Genomic DNA, 18,014 nt, shown 5'->3' with positions numbered 1-18,014 from the left:
AAAATCGGCAGCCCAGATACTACATAAGTACCGGTTCTATAGTTGTTGTTGAACTCAGAGGCTCAAGAAGGGTCCATTGCTTGCGTTTGAGATACAGTATGAGATGGTGAAATGCTAAATAGTTCTGCTGCTGTGCTTAGCAGGCAGCGTACAAGCCAGACCACCACCCACAAAAAAACCTCAATAACTCCCTCATCTTCCCATAGCATCATTAGTGACCATCTAACACCCTCGGACAAAAAGTTTTGACATGAACGGCAGCTCCCAGATGCAGGCCGGCCATGTTTCGGGTCGCAGCAGCTGTGTGTGTCGCGGCAGGGGAGGGTAAAAAACTGATCCAGGCAAGACCCTGGACCGGACATTAAAATCTTTTAGTGCGGAGCTTGTAGTGTCCCGTCCTAGGGGTGTCCTGTCTGGGGGGGGGGGGGGGGGTGACAGTTGTACCAGGGAGAGGAGGAGGGGGAGAATAAAGCCTCCCTGTATGGTTTGGGGCATGTAGCAAAAACCGGAATGGTTTGGACCACACAGGGAGGCTGTAATCTCCCCTTGACCGTGTCCATGGTGAAAGCTATCACAGGGACCCCCCCCCCCGGACAAGGCACACACACACACCCACCCCCCCGGACGGGACACCCCCAGACCAGACACTACAAGCTACGGACTGCAGATTTTGATGTCCGGGGTCTTGTCCGGGTCCTTTTTTTTTTTCATAGTACCCGTGACATTATTTCACAGCAATGGATGACTAAGCTTCTCACTGAGGTACTGATTTACTAAGCCTTGAAAAGTGAAAAAATGGAGAGTGATAAACAATCAACCAATCAGCTCCTACAGATGGAGCGGGTCCCATCTTTGGCTGGCGCTCGCCAGATCCCTTGCACTGGCGAGCATCGGCGATAGAGACTGGGACGCGCGCGCGTCTCACACACACGTGCGTCCCAGTTTCCTGTTGACGGGGGGACGGGAACCCTGTCCGTCTCCGCTTCAGGGAGACAGACAGGGTTAGGGGGGGGTGCGGCAAGGCGGCGGGGACCCCCATTGTAAGGGGACGCGCGCGCATCTCCTGCGCACGCATCCCCTCCGGCGGCTGGCGGGGGATGGCGGCTGGCGAATCATCCGCCATCCCCTGCAAATCCCCCTCCATCTGTACCTGTCCTTTCCAACCCAACCCACTCTCCATTTTATCACTTTTCAAGCTTAGTACATCTTACCCTCAAGCTTTTCTTAATGTTGCTACTGTCCTATATAATAAAAGTCTAACGCCGCTCCTCACCTCAATGGTGCGTTGGGGCCACTAGTTGGTGCCCAATGGAGTGCTGATTACACACAATGTGAGCCCTTTCTAAAATAGTTTTGGAGCTTGCCTGATGCATATCCTTCAGTCATCCTGATTTTTGGGGGGGCCATCATAGTTTCTGCTGGTAAAAATGAGAATGGCCTAAAACAGTAGAGATGCAGTCTCACAGATAATGGCCCTTATTCAGATCTGATCGCAGTAAAAATTTGTTTCGAAAATGGGCAAAACCATGTGCACTGCAGGTGGGGCAGATGTAACATGTGCAGAGTGACATAGAGTTGTGTGAGTTATTTTGTTTCTGTGCAGGGTAAATACTGGCTGCATTATTTTTACACTGCAATTTAGATTTCAGTTTCAACACACCCCACCCAAATGTAACACTCTCTGCACATGTTACATCTGCCCCACCTGCAGTGCACATGGTTTTGCCCATTTTCCAAACAAATTTGTACTGCGATCAGATCTGAATAAGGGCCAATGTCAGGAACAGGATGTAGCATTTGCGTGTGGCCCATGAACATGGTTACATTTATTCCACTTCCTTTTTATAATGCCACAGCCGTGTACAATCAGATGCGGTCAGAGGTGCGGCACATAGCTTAATGTACCGATGTTCTGCTCTTGGCATGCATATGGCCATACTGTGCATGTGCAGTAGGGGGTGTTGTGGTGTTGAATGCAGTATGGCTGCAGGCTGTCAGTGACTGACCAGACTGATATTTCCTGCTTTCTTTGTAGTAACTGTGGCAACCGGTTTGTGCGACCCCATATTTCACACAGCTGGCCAATGGTGTCACATGTGATCCAATTAGGGTTACCACCTCATCCCTTTAATTCCGGACACATATTAATTACACAGGTTCTGTGGCAGTTTAAAACCAGGTGGCTTCTGTGGCAGTTTAAAACCAGGTGAAATGGAGTCTTGAAGTCAGCCAGCCACAGAACCTGTGTAATTAATATGTGTCCGGAATTAAAGGGATGAGGTGGTAACCCTATATCCAATGCTGCTGTCCTAGGATGCAGCACAGATTGCAAATGCAAGCAGGGGGCATCTATTTTATACCAGACACTTCCTGTTGCAGCACCGTATCAGAACAACATAGCTGCTTCCATGTAAACAGCAGCGATGTCATCTCCAACCACTTTTGAATCGGGACCCGTATGCGCTGTTTAGTTAAATGTAGAAAGTTTCAACAAAGCACAGAACATAATGTAGCAAGGATGGGGAACCTTTGGCCCTCCAGCTGTTGCTGAACTATACATCGGAGCATGCACTGCTACAGTTTTGCTATTTGGACATGCTAAAACTGTAGCAAAGCATTCTGGGCTTTGTAGTTTAACAACAGCTGGAGCGCCGAAGGTTCCCCATCCTTGTAATATAGGATGACATCCCACCAGTGATAAGTCTATTGACCGAACTCATCTTTTCCCTATAACAAAACGTGTTCATAGGATTTTCCCATTACATTGCATGTACTCTAAATTCTTAAAATAAAGGTTCTATTTATTGTTTTCATATGTGAGGGCTTTGGTTCAGACTACAGCCGAAATAATGCTAATCCGTTCTTAGAATAACTAGTTTTGATAATTAATTGCATATTAAACCCCACTGTTCTGTATTTTACAGCGCTTTTATCCGAGCCTCAGTGTGTTATCCATGCAATGGTTTCTGCACAAAAGCTATCTTATGAATAAGTAATTCTGATGCCTGGGTGTTTCCTATGAAATTGCTCCTTTTTTATGTAGTGTTTTGTTTCAGGCTGTTACTTTTTTTAGATTCCGCGACATGAGTTCATCGTTTTATTTAGCAAAGCGCAAATAAACTCTGCTTTGTATTCTATATCGGTCTTTTAAAACCCCTAAAGGAACACCACTTCTGTCATGTGTTCTGCAGCCTCTGAGGGATCTCGGCTACTTGTAAAGTTGGTAGATACTGTATTGCCCTTACAATCTATTTCTGAAGTAAAATATTGTAAGATGTGTCACTATAGTGGTTTGGTGGAGGCAGACTTTTTTTTTTTTATTGTATTATTTTTCATCATTCTTTTTTATTGTAGCTTTTAACACATGTGGCAGCACCATTCCACATGGACATACACATGATTTCTAGGGCGGTTACCTGAATGCTAGAGTTTAGCGCTAGCGTGACCAGCCCATAGAGAAGGCATAACTAGCATGTAACAAGCTATAGCCTCATACTATATGTAGTGCATGTAATACTTCAGACCAGGCCAGCTGGTGGGTTTTTTATGGAATATGTGCTGGGTAGCTGAGCCAAGCAGGAATCTCCCCCCCCCCCCCCTTTGATTGTCAACCCTAAGTAGCGCCACTTTGGCACACTGGCAGTTACAGCCCTGATGTTATCATACCCACCTGTTGCTTGAGCATCTTGGAAAAGATGGCTTGGCTCTCCTTTCACAGTCTTTGGGCCATATGCACTAAGCTTCAAAAGTGGTTAAAATGGAGAGTGATAACCAACCAATCAGCTCCTGCCTGACATTTTCAAGCACAGTCTGTGACGTGGCAGGTAGGAGCTAATTGGCTGGCTGCTTATCGCTCTCCATTTTATCACTTTTGAAGCTCAGTGCATTGGGCCCTTTGTCTGGGCCCCATCCTATATCATGTAGCACAAGTCGGTGGCCCCCACCACAATATTTTCCCTGTGATTTGTGCCGGACTTCAGAGAGGTATTAAAGAAATTTGGTGCAAAGTGTACACCCGTTTTATAGATCCGCAGCTGCCTTTTAACCATCATTATATGTATTGCATCTCTGCTGTGATACCTCAATTTTCATTGGATTTAACATGCACCTCTTTAATCATATTAAAATAGAAACCGCTCCGGGATGAGTATTACAGGACAGTTGCTGCAGAATTTCACACAAATCGAACTGTGTGACGGAATAGCCTGAGGTTCGTGTAGTTTCTGTGTTAGGGTTTTGCGTTGCGATTGCATGAACTATTATTAAAATCGCATTTTATAGTTTATAGTCTGAGCAGATTTGGGATGACACTGGGCCTCCATCGGACACAATTCATCTGGCACAAAAACTGCTAACATAAGACAATTTTGTGGAACCTCAGTCATAATTTTGCTCATCTCTAGCTCCATTGTTACATCCTTCTTCTGAGGTTAAGTTGTACGAACAAGCTGAAGATCCCCTTTTTGTTGATGGATCGTAACTTTTTTTTTTTTACATTGACAGAGCTTATTTTATAAGCACAAAAAGTATTTTAATTTAGGTTGCTAAGGAGACATAAGACGGAGCCTCCCGCAAAAATATCCCCTATTGAGGTCAAGATTTTTTTTTTCTTGCTCCTGAATTGAGGCATATGGAACGTGTTGTAAAGGAGGCGATAAGCTATTTAATGCTAAAATAGAACGTCTGCTGAGAATAGACAAAGAATAACTGCAGGGGGGCTATTAAAATGGATGAGTACCTCCTCACTTCTAAGAATTGCAGGCTCTGTGGCAGAGAAGAGGGGCTTAGGTATTACTGAGACTTTGCTAAAAAATCTCCTGCCGTAGGCATATAGCATGTATATTTACTAAGAAATTGCTAGCTTTTGCATTCCGAGTTTTACACTTTGTAGAGCACAAGTACTTGGGTAAAGCTATTGGGATTTACAGAGCCTCAGGGAATATTACAATCATCTTGGAAACAAAATATGAAGATAACACAATGTTATTATGTAGCGGTGTGTATGCATACGCAGGGCCTGCCAAGTCCTTGGTGAATACATTGTATTCTGTTGTGTTTTGCTTTCTTTGTTGCTTCCCAAACAATTTTGAAGAGACTATGTCAGTGATGGGCAACAAGTGGCCCCTTAGGACAACTTTCTGGCCATTCTGGGTTGAACACAGGAGCACAATGATTTGCACAGCTGACACAGAACCTATCACTGGATAGGATCCTTACAGCCAGTGGATAGATGGACTAGTACATCAGAAGCTAACCTGTTGCTTCAGTAGTTTAACTTGTGCTAGTACGATTAGGAATTGATGATGTAAGAACTCTGATCTAAATTTTGTTTGGGTATCAAATTCTGTTATATTTACTGCTTTAGGTCAATGATCTGCAAATTCTGATACTAGCACCCGCCATCTTTGAAAACCAATGCAGTTACTCTTCCTTGTCTGGGGTGTCGCTGTCTGCTGTAGTGCTTCTAGCACAGTGTGGTCTGTTTATCAGCACTGATATGCAAACCAGACCTGTGCTAGAAACACCGCAGCAGACAGCGACCCCCCCCAGGCAGGGAAGAGGAACTGCATGGGTTTTCAAAGATGGCGAGTGCTAGAATGAACACTAGGTAGGTTAACTGGCTCCCAACAAGATTTAGCCCTTGTGTGTGTGTGTGTGTGTGTGTGTGTTGGGGGGTGTTCTTGGGCAGACTAGATGGGCCATGTCATTCTCCTCTACTGTTAATTTAATATTTATTTCCCTTTAAACTTTATTTAAAACATAGGCTGTATTGTATCTGGTCACCCTGGCTCTATTTAGCAGTTATTTCGGAATTGAATAGCACTTGCCACCCACCGTTTTGGATTACTTGAGCACCTTGTTGTTTTTGCTGCTTTTGTCCAGTTTGTATCTTGTTAACATCTTGATTACTTGGTTTCTTTGTTTGTTGTGCTTTCTGAGGGCTATAAAGATTTTTCCTCATTATGTGAGGCAGTGGTGTTAATGATAGATTAATCAAGTTGACACCTATGTCAGAGCTATTAAACCAGTGACTGCACACGCTATAATAACACTTAACATAGATTGGCTTCTATGTTGTGTTCTGTTATAGTTATGTTTTGAGTAAACCATTTTTTTATTTGAAGCAAAAACAATCCAAATACTTTTTTTTTTGTTTTTTTCACACAATTTCTAACAGCAAAGATATTGAAAGTCCTTCAACTCTTTGCCTGTACTTGGCGTTTTCTAAAGAAAAATGCTCATGTACTGTACTGGGACATTATTTTTTATTTTTAGTTATCCATTCAAGTTAATGAAGTCTCTATTTGAACTAAACTCCTAAAATGAGTGTTAATAAGAGACAATTTAACAACAAACTGATTGGAATGAAAAGACTGATCCCACCAGTCAGCTAAGTGATTAATTTGACACTGCCATATTATGGCCGGTACACAAGCGATAATTTCGGTGACAGAAAGGGGGGGGGGTGAAGCTCCCACATTAGTGTATCTATAGAGAACAGGGCAGGTCATTCATCGGAAATACACACTTGCCACTGCTGGCGGGTACACACTGCGTGATAGGCAGCAAATCGCTACCGATATTGCTAGGTTTGCTGTGCATCACGGATGACCAGCGACCAGTGCTACCAACCAGTGGTAGTGTGCAGACATGTGTACACACTGAGCGATGTAGGCAATATATCATTATGAAATGGCATATTGGCCGGACACCCCATCTACAGTTTCAGGGGATTCAAATACTTGTAGAATGGTGTAGAAAACTGGTAACCTGATGCTCTCCCACAGCTTATCTGATACATTTTAACTTTAGAGAATTGTCACGGTTTATATTGTTACTAGTGTTTTTTTTTTTTATGATTATTCCTTTGTTTGAATATGTAAAATACAATTTTGTGCTACTTTTTGTACAATGGTATTATAGTAAGATTAACGTACATTTATTAACACAAAGTGTTCTCTTTTTGTTTTTCAGCTGCAAGGATCCATAAAGAGAAAGGTGGAAGATGACCGTTCCCCTGTCTCCTCTGGAATTAATGACATCATATTTTCAAGTGACAACAAACGACTCTGTCTTGATGATGTAACACTTCCTATGGGCCAAACACAAACCACAAGCTCCAGTGTATCGTGCACTGATTTGCAGCACTCTCCGTACACAACCAATCACAGCTCTTCATCCCTGGGTGGTCATCAAGTTCTTCTTGAAAATAACCACATGAATGGGAGAGGTATGGCTTCTCCGTTCTCTGTATCACAAAATACAGATATGGGCCAAAAGGTACCATATGAAGAAAAAAACAACAATCTACACTCTGTGGATCAAGAACTACAGGACCTCTTGGAAGAGTTAACTAAAATGCCTGATCCATCGCCAAATGACTTGGATATCATCTTGCCTGACATGAATCATTCACAACCAAATTTAAGTACAACCCCGAAGCTTTCATCACCACAATCATCTCACTTGGACAACCATATCTCTAGCAAGGATTTCTCTGGTGGTTGCAGTTCTGCCAATGCTGGTTCCCCTCAAGTCAGACCCTCGTCTGCTGGAACAAATTATTCATCGAACAAGCCTGTTCAGTCACCCATAGCTACGGCTCAAACTAAGAGTCAGTCACAGACTATGTTACCTGTCTCAATAGCTAACATGCCCGGTGCTAACTGGCATGCACAACAGCTGAAACAGCTGGCTGCAAGCAAACAAGGCACTTCAGGCAAGCAGCAAGTACCGACACCCAACTGGCCAACAATTTCAAATACCGGTCTTTCTCCACCATATCGACCTGGATCCTCTCCTCAGCAGCCTTTTAGTCCACAGAATATTATGGTACCCAATATGAGCTCTAGCAGTTTACAGGGAAATGCCATACAAGGCTCACAGAATTCTCTATTATCAGGCATATCTTCTACCAGCAATCCACCCAACAGGCCTTCTCCGCCTTATGTGTCAGAAAAGATTGCAAGTCCGGCTCTTAACCAGCAACCATTCAGTCCTCAGAGCTCCATGTTACAGAATATGACCTCAAGCAACATTCCAGCTAATACCATCAAAAGCCCCCAAAGCAACATGGTGCCAAGCATGGCACCTGCCAATGCTGGGCCTTCTCCACCCTATCAGCCAGAGAAGCTTTCAAGCCCAGCCTTGCATCAGCAGCCATTCAGTCCCCAGAATACCTTGATGTCCAGTCTTGCTCCTACAGCCAGCCAGCCCAGTCTACAAAATTCACTCTTCAAGTCAATGACCACAAACCAGCCAAAAAACATGAACATGATTATGCAGCAGCCTTCCAACGGTTTGCAGACTGGGATAGTCAATGACAACCAAGTAGGTCATGATCAGCTTTCCTTTAACAATACCAAGCCACTGTCCCATTTTGCACCTGATTCTTCAGGGCAGAAAATTAACTTGTCGCCTAATCCCGGGTCGTTAATTCATTACCTTCAGCAACAACAGCAGCAGCAGCAACATCAACAGCCCACAGCGGTGCAGCAGCCTCAGCAAGTCCTCAAAAATCAGTTTCTCCAGCAACAGATAAGGCAACTAATGCAGCCTTCCCAGATGCAGAGACAGATGCAGTCCAGTGGTCTGCCTGCCCAATCCAGACAGGTAAGAAATCTTGGTGCTTACCTGCACAGTACTTGTGTTTGTAAATAATGCTTTTCTAGCACCAGTTTCAGGAAGCAGAGTGTGCTCACCGCCAGGCTAGACAGAATATTACTTATAACCTTTATCTGTACCTGATACAATTCTAGATCACTTTTCCTTGAAAATGTATTGAGTACCTAGGAGATGCTACTTTATGTGGTTGTTCAATTGCTAAAGGCCTCTTCACGCTTGTAAGTCTGCTTTCATGGTGAAAAATTCCCCCTAGATTAACACTTTGCACTATGAAAAGCTATCATATTTTTCCAAGTACCTTGCTCAGTCATTCTGGATATAACAGAGGTCAGGAAGGAAGCATATTTTAGAGAGAGATAAGTACCAGAATAACTCTGAAACTGGAGGATTGTAGACTAAAAGGAAATGTGAGGAAATGCCTTGCTACAGTAAAAACAGCAGCTAGGCGGATTTCATTACATTAATGAGTGTTAATAAAGCCCACATGCATGGGCGGGTGTGTGTATATAACCTGTATATACAGTATACATACATGTGTACAAAGGGAGCTGCGGCAAGAAAACAAGACAAGGATAGGACTTGGCATCATACAGTGGGCAGGAGAAAAATAGGATCCTGCTCCTAATACCCCTGCGCACAACTTTTATGGAGGGGCAGATTTGTGTGAGGTTATTTCCATAGAGTGGCAAGTACATTGTGTTATACTTGCGTTTATGTGTTGTGTTGTCAAGCAACATTAATGATATCCTACGCATCTATATGCTTAGTTTGTGATGGCAAGAGAAATCTCATCCACAACAACGAACTGTCCAATAGCAGTTGTCCCGAATAGCGTTCGCTAAACCCTTCGGCTATCAAACAATTGCCCGCTTGATGATCCAGTTGTAGCGGAAGTTTGGCAGCCACACTTTAGATAAATGAAAACTCTGTTTTACGGAGAGATCAGTTTACTATATTATTGCGACCTAGAAGAAAATGCATAGAAATAAATTTCTATACCAATAGCACATGATAGAGCAAATAGTTACAAATATGCGAGCCAGTGATGTGAGGTCTTGAGCACATATATATGTGGTGCTCTCGCTAATAGTGCTATCCATATCTATGCATGGCATATTTCAGTTTCGTTTGTAGGGAAGGAGTAACTAGAGCACTCACATTATTTTCAATAGATGATTTAGGCTGTCATGTTTTGTTATTTGTTGATCAGCATTTCTACACTTTAGAATCCCTTCCTCACCCACCCCTATTACGTTTATGATCAATGGCCAATTAGTGTAAAAATGTTTAGGTGACTGGGCCTAATATTACATTACTATGACCCCTTTCACACCACACAAATAACCCGGGTTGTAACCAGGTCAACCCGGCTCGGAGTGCAGTGTGAAAGGGCCATGCTGAATATCCCGAGTCCAGCAACCTGGCAATTTGACCTGGGATTAAAGAAGTGTTATTCCTGGGTCAGACCTATGTTGCTGGCAATGTGAATGGGTAACCCGGGTCCCGTTCACCTCTATGGATGAAGCAGCAGCATCATCTCAGAACTGCCTCCACCCACGCCTGACGTGTTCCATGCAGCAATACCACTCACCCATAGGAGCAAGACTCTCGCTGTTTCACGTTCAGCGCTCAGTATTGCAAATCAACATAATAAATGTGGCTTCATCTGTACAACAAAACATAACCCATAAGCATCTCAAATTAAAGAAACGTGAAACCCGTCACCTTGATTTTTGCGAAACAAAGTGTTTTATATTCTTGATTTGTATGTTTTTAATGTGAGTGAAACAATTTAGCTACATCTCAAGAGGACCGATAAAATTCAAAATAGTCAGATCTTCTTAGTGTTCTGGCTATTATATATATTTGCTTTATTTATTAAACTGCCCGTATTCCGCAATGTAGGACAGTGTACTATTGGTCATAAAGAGACCTGGTACATTTTAAGGCTGGAACTTTAGCTGCGCACGCTGGTTTTCCCCATATAATGGAAAGAGGTGCAGCTTGTGTACAGAGAAGGAATGTGGAGGACTGCCAGTTGGAGTGGGAACACAAAGACTTGTAATCTGATCTGTGTAGCAAACAGCAGAGAGAAAGGCACAGCTGTTATGACATAAACCCATAAGAACAGTCTTTAAGGTTCTCTTTCCTATTGGAAATAAAAGCATCTAAAGCTGGGTACACACTAAAAGATGTGTTTACCCAGCGACATTGGTAGGGACGGAACCCAGCATTGGCAAAGTGCAGACACGCTTGTTGATGACGGCGGTGGCCATGCTGAATTAGTCATAATGGCCATCGCTAGTGATGTTTTCCGTTGCATGGTAGGTACACACAGGACGATGTGCCGGATGCGTCAGTCTGTCTGTCTTGCTGGATCAGATGACATATGTAGTATTGTACTGTATTCTGTATAGAAGGCAATCACATTAACCTGTATCATGAAATCTACAAGTCTGGTGCTTTCCGCTAAGCAACCTGGGTAAAGGAAATCACGATTGTGGGGTGCCTGCAGTTCTGTTTGGTTGGGCTATAGTGATGCTGCAGGGCCACGCATTGCTTTCTCCCGCTGGGTACAGACGGGGCGATTCAGGCAAACCTTCTAAGCCATTTTGATGATGTAGTCAAAATCGCTTAGAGGAATCTCCCCGTGTGTACATGGCTTATGTGTTTGGATTTTAGCAGAGATGAGTATACTGATGAAGCAGCTCTCAATGGAGCTGCTCCTGACTATAGAATCGCTGCCGCGTGCCAGCCGGCCGAAGGGAGCTCACGTGCCCCGTTCTGTTGGAGCCTTCCACTGGCTCCCCACAACCTCCTGATGCCTCCACTCGCTACCCCACTCCCTGCCTGTCTTCCTGAAGAGGAGACGGGCTGGGAACACACTCCCTGCCGCCATGCTGACCTCCTGGTCAGATGGAGCTCCTGACAGGCACTCCATCTGTATGTCATGCAGTTGGTTTCACAGAAATATTCTTCCTATAATAAATTCTCTCAAGGAATTTGTGTTTATAGAATAGTTTTTAGGTTGGTAATAAAGGTGATTGTCAAAATAGCACCAAAATGCCATAGAATCAATGTTCTATGGACAGATCAACTATCCACAATTCCCCCTACAACCAGAACTGTTAAGGTGGACATACACTAGTGCGAATAGAAGCTGTCGAGGAGTTCAAGGGAAATTGTATGTGACTTCAAGCCTGGCTATGTCACACTAGTGTATGGCAGCATGTAAATTCTAAATAAGATCTCATGCGCCCTATTGGTGCTGACACATACCACATTATGGTGTGTAGGTGTTTATTCTTCATTCACATTCAAGTGTAAAGGAAGCAAAAAAAAAAGCATAAAGGCTGTGTAAAGTGTTTATATTATAGTAATGTCAGGAATAAATTGCAAAAAAAAAACATCAAAATATGTTTCAAACAAGGTTTAATAAAGTTATAATGTTCAATATACTTTGGTGACAATCACATTCTCCATCATGGGCCATATTTATTAAGAGCTGTACACCTTCTAGCTGTCTTAACAGAATGGACTCAAGAACAATTGTAGATGCAATTATCTATAACCGAACAGCATTCACCACCGAAATATAATCCGCTCAAACAAACCTTACCCGCTGCCATTGTACTGTATCTTGGGCCTGTCAAATATATATCATGATGGCAGCCATTTTTTGGGATGAACGAATATTAGGTCTATTTATTTAATATGGCCTAAATTATATTATATTTGTGTCCAATGAGTCAGAATCATCACATTGGTGGAAAATTGTTAAGGCGCCCATACACGGTACAATTATTGTATACAAGATCTCATCACATTGCATAGGTTTTGCAATGCAATGTGATGAGGTGAGATCTAGAACAAAACGTATGTGCAGCACACTGCGATGCCAGCCGCGTATGTTAGTACATATGCGCTAGCATCGCGGCGGGGGCGTGGTGAGGGGCGGCGATGTATGTTACTACATCCCGCTCTTAGTCTACACTTTATCATAAGCATTGGATTAGCCAGTAAAATGGCAGCTTCCATAAAGTATGGGTAATAGTGTAAGTCAGTTTGCAACATCTGGTTTACCCTGTTGTCGTCAATTTCTGAAACTTGATCCCATAGACACCTGCTACCTAAAGATCTTTTTACCAATTGCTTGAACTAAGCATACTAAATATCCAGGTGTAACATTTAAATAGATCATACAAAAAAAATAAAGCTACAGCAAATGTGCTGCCGTTGTCCACAATTTTTATTACCCCTTTCAAAATGTTTTTAATCAAGTGCACAAAATGATTTAATTTCAGTCAATTATAAAAAGCAGCTGTTATGGGAATGAGCGTGACTAAAATTATGATGATTAAAAAACATTGCTTGGTAAGGAGCCGCTGCGAGCCGAATCCTAGAATAGCACTAGAAGCAAAAGTATTTTATACATATTAATTACCTATGAATGTCATGTTCTCTATTCGTGCACAGCACAATATCTGAATTAAAGTGTAACCATCATGCAGTGCAGGAAGCCATTTTGTTGGCTAAACCAATATCCATGAGATTACAGTTTTATCATTTCACTTGGATCTAGTGACATTTGCCTCATCTTTGTTACTAAGTTCATGGTTTTGTCTCCACTGTGCTTAGACTATAGGTGCAATACAAATGTAAGTTATATTTCCATCAGCTGATAAATGCATCTAAAATCAGCATCATTATTTACGCACTATGGGCCTAATTCTGGTTGGCTCGCAAAAAGCAAAATCTTTCTTATGGGCAAATTCATGTGCACTGCAGGTGGGGCAGATGTAACATGTGCAGAGAGAGAGTTACATTTGGGTGGGGTGTGTTTAAACCAACATCTAATTTGCAGTGTAAAAATAAAGCAGGCAGTTTTTACCCTGCGCAGAAACAAAATAACTCACCCAAATGGAACTCCCCCCCCCCCCCTCCCCCCCAATCCCACACACTATATATGCACAGTACTAACACATGTTAGCATGATGTGATTGGTAGATTTCAGTTCTAGTGGGTGGGAGCAAGAGGGAGTCCATGTGCAAGCTCCATGCAGGCCTCCTTCTCTTTTCCCTGTGATTTCTGCTGCAGTACAGACATGGGACGTAAGAGAGCTGAGTATATGGGTGCAATGTGAGCAGGGTGTCCTTCCTAGGGCCCAGGGGCCTGTGTGCACCCTGTACCAATAGCGGGTAGTTGGTGCATCATTCAATGTACTGCCTCCCCTGATATTGCATTGCCATTATTATATTGGCACAGCTCCATCATAGAAGTGCTACAGTAGACCTACAGTGCCACCTATCCAACTGAAGTGTTTTGGGAGGTAAGGGGGAGATGGAGCTATGTGGGTAGATTTAGTTTACACTAGGTTTATTGAAGAATGTTATTACGACTTTGTGTGCATTTAAAGTCTTTGGGACACTCTATATTGCATGTCAGATAAGCGATTTGCAACATGAGGAACACTAACATATACACATCACTACTACCTATATACTACTTTCAGTACATTGTCCTCAATGTCTGATGATTATATGAAGCATGGCAAAACACATCAGACATCTGGCTTTCATCAGTGTGAAACGGGAATATGAAACTGCATGACATAGCCATTATATTTCCTCATGCAGCTTTATTTTATTATGAATATCAAACGTCCATATTTCCCATACAGTGCCAGGGGCTAATGTGCGGGACATGGAAGAGATGCAATATTTGTGTGACTCTTTTTTTCTTTTCAAAATATACCCAGTTTCTTGCTGTGTTTTATATGATTAGGATCGAATATCATTTTGTTTTGATGGACAGGTGGCAATCCCATCTGTGCTGCAGAGACCGCCGATCAGGAGAGGTTTCCCCAGAATCCTCCATGGTCATTGAAGACTTCCCTGCTGCAATTCTGCTCTAAAGTGGAGATGTATTACAGATTGGAAACCTATTATTTCCTTTCATATCTCAATTTATAGTCTTAAATCGGCTTCTTGTGGCCTAGAAAGCTATCCATTATCACTGCTACTTGGCACACTTTTAGTAATCTCCAATGTCAGTACATCTTCAGTCTGCTACTATCAAGCTAGTTTAAGAGAAATGGAGTACATGACAATAATGGCTATGGTCTGTACAATGTATTAGCTTGTCTGGCTAGAATACATAGGGATGACCAGTGGATGGAATGCTGGCTGTCAGAATACTGATGCCAGCATCCCGATGGACGGAATATGACTTGGGTCTGATAAGTATACTTACTTTCCCCTTGCCCCTTCCTAACTCTCACTGATGGTGCCCTAACTCACCTAACCTTAAGTCTTCCCTAGTGCCTAGATCAATTGCTCTGGGTGTCTCTACAGGATTCAGGGTGCGTTCCAGAGCAGCCTTCTGTGACTAATGGCGGCACTTATTCCCTAATATAGTTATAGCCCTGGGGTGACTATACCACAAAACTTCCTGGTCTTTCTACATATATATAAAGATGGAACCCCTCTCATCTATCTTCCTTAGGTCTTGGCTCACTTAATCCTATTAAAGGGCTAGATGAGGAGGGATCCATCTGTATATGCCTTCCAACATCAGCCAATGGTAATTCAGGGGGGGGGGGGGGGGGGGGGCTTGGTGTCTTTATGGAGATCCCTCCCAACCTACTAAAATCAGCACAAACATCCTGTCCTACTTTTCTTTGGATGGTTAGAGGTATGGACATAGGTGGTTAAAACAAATGCCTCCTGCTTGCTTGTTGAATGTAATGTTGCATTGTCTCCAAATACTGTTAAATGCAGTAGCTTAAAACTTTCGGAAAAATAAGATTTAGATGTGTGTCAGTGTAATAAACAGTTGGCCAGTACAGATTCTGATCAAAGCATTCCCACTCTTTTGTCTGGCTGACTGGTCCATGTGATATATCATCCAGTAACATCCTGTATCCACACAACTGTTGTAACATTTGCAGGAAGGGAATTCAGAATATCTTATGGAAATAGCTCATCTATGAAATAGGAAATGTCTGAGTGTAGTGTCTACAACCTGCTGCTTTCCAGTTGAGGCTCCTTCCCATTACCAGAGGCTGCTGAACTATATATGAAACCGAGGCATAGGAGAAGGATGGTTCTTCCTGCTGCAATGTATGGGTGATGTTTCTGGAGAAGTGTAAAAAGTGAATGGAATCTTATGATTCACCTCCATACCTAGACTTTGACAGCAGATTAAAACCATTTGGCCCGTTCTAGTCTGCCCCTTTCGGGTAGTCAGCCATGGCATTGGCACATGGAGGTATGTGTAGGTGTGTGGTGTGTACAGCTACTTAGAGAATGCCCAACTGCATTTAATACCTTGCATTGCCCATCATGAATGATCGATAGTCTACTTCCCCAGTGCTGCTTGGTCCTATTCTTCACACTTAGGAATCGGCTTAGTCTGACGTTGTTTATATATTTTTTTTATATGAGCTTTGCAGTTGTTCAACGGACTGTAAAGAATCAATTTTATAATGTCTATAAAATGTAACTGCGCTTTTAATTGTACACAATTATTCAAATGCAGTTCTGCTAGAAAGAGCTGAATGTTGAGACTTTTTTTATTTTTTTGTAGGGGGTAACCAAATAGTCAAGACTCTACACATTGACGGGTAGTCTCATGCATGGCTAGCCTGCCTGTCTGGGAATTAGTTGGTTAATTATTGCAGACAGAATGACATATTAGTGTATCAGAGAACATCATTTGATTTCACTAGAAGATTTAAAAAAAATTTTTTTTATCAGAGGATACAGAAACCTGCCTCAGGATGCCTCAAATGTTGCTGAGCAGTTAGCATAGTCTCAGAGATATCTACTTAATGTCCTTCTAAGGAAGCTTTTTGCGTTTCTAAACTGTATAACTATATAATGTGCGATATGTAGTTCTACTTAAAGCCAGAAGAATCTGCAGGGGATCCTTTACCCTCTGAGCCTTTCTTACCCTACTATACTTATAGGTGATGGATGATTTTGCTTCCAAGCATCTCCAGGGTAGAGCACCCTTTGGGATGTCCTCATTGCTGACCTTCTAGAGATTAGCATGGAATATACATGTGTGTGTGTGTGTGTGTGTGTGTATAAATATATGGCTAACTACCAGGGTTGCCAGATCATCCCTTTAATAAGCACACTTATGAATTACACAGGTTCTTGTACAGCACTGTGATGTTCCAATACCACAGCGACAGACATGTGCACATGCAGATATTTGTGTAGATGCATGTAAAGTCTTACATCTGGAGTCTACACACTCTGACCTTTTATGTTTGGTGTATAATATGGCTAACTACTCCTCCAGAAACTGTCATTTTGACAGACTTTTAAAACTAGTAACAGTATAAGCTCCACTGATCTTAATTGTATAAACATCCGTCACAATCACTTATTGAAATTGAGCTGGTGTGACGGCCAACAAGCATAACTTTATCGCAATCACCTTTTCTGTTAAATGACTGCTATATTTAAATCTGTAGGTTGAAAACCATTTTATTATACAAACCCATTTACTTTCACTGTTTTTGGTAGTTTATTTTTTTTTTTTTAAACTTTTTTATTGAGACATTTCGTGCACATTACATAATTTGTACGATACAATTGATATACATTACATGTTTCCATTTTGTATGGTTTTTGGTAGTTTTACTTTGAGAACAACAAGTTGCTTCCTATTTCTATAGTCCTAGGAGAGCACACCACTGAAAATAATTCCCAGTAAAGTGGGGATGGAAGTGAGGGTTTTTTGAGAAGTTTTTAGTGTGTGGGTGGGGAACTGGCCCAGCTGTAAGCAGGAAATGTGTGAGGTGCTGACACAGAAAAACTGGGCTTCTTTGAATCATCCCAGATTTTCCACAGTAGCAAAGTAAATAAATGATTGTATATCTAACAGTATATATATATTTTAAATAAGGAGTTACCTGTGAAATGCTTTACAGGTCTATCATTTCTCCAGATTAACACAGACTGGTTTCAGGGCCAGCGGAAATTCTTGGTTCACCTTAACCACGGAATAAGTGTGACTAATTCAGCTGCTCATTTCCTTAGCAAGTGAGAAATGGGGATGACTTCCATCTAAAGCTGGGTACACACCTACAGATTTATCTGTCTGGTAGGAACAAAAATCTTGTAATGTTCGACCACCTAACAGTGCTGTGGGCGGTCCCGGCAACAGGCGCCATTGGGGGGAGGTCCTGCCGGTTGTTAATGACCCTGTATATCACCTGTGCATGCAGTGAAATCGACAACCACATACTCCTGGATGTCGCCACTGAACTGTATAGTTTGTAACATAGTTTAGTCTGTGGGCACTATAGCATTTGTCAGGGAGTTTCAGACCGTTCAAGGGAAATAGTTGACCACATTTCATGTGTACCCAGCTTA

General features: G+C 42.4%; 1 protein-coding gene across 2 annotated transcripts in view; it reads left to right on the top strand.

The window, feature by feature from the left end:
- Positions 1 to 18,014, top strand: part of MAMLD1 (mastermind like domain containing 1) — a 162,366-nt gene that overhangs the window by 94,198 nt on the left and 50,154 nt on the right. For both annotated transcript variants that reach the window (XM_083159446.1, XM_083159445.1), the window contains exon 2: positions 6,976 to 8,613. In XM_083159446.1, the coding sequence (XP_083015572.1) occupies positions 6,976 to 8,613 (1,638 nt within the window). The remainder of the gene's footprint in view (positions 1 to 6,975; positions 8,614 to 18,014) is intronic.

The sequence above is a fragment of the Crinia signifera genome, chromosome 9, assembly GCF_055691185.1.
Source record: "Crinia signifera chromosome 9, ASM5569118v1, whole genome shotgun sequence".
In the NCBI taxonomy this organism is placed as follows: Eukaryota; Metazoa; Chordata; class Amphibia; order Anura; family Myobatrachidae; genus Crinia; species Crinia signifera.
The sequence above is the reverse complement of the archived record's forward strand: the minus strand, read 5'-3'. Positions and strand labels throughout refer to the sequence as shown.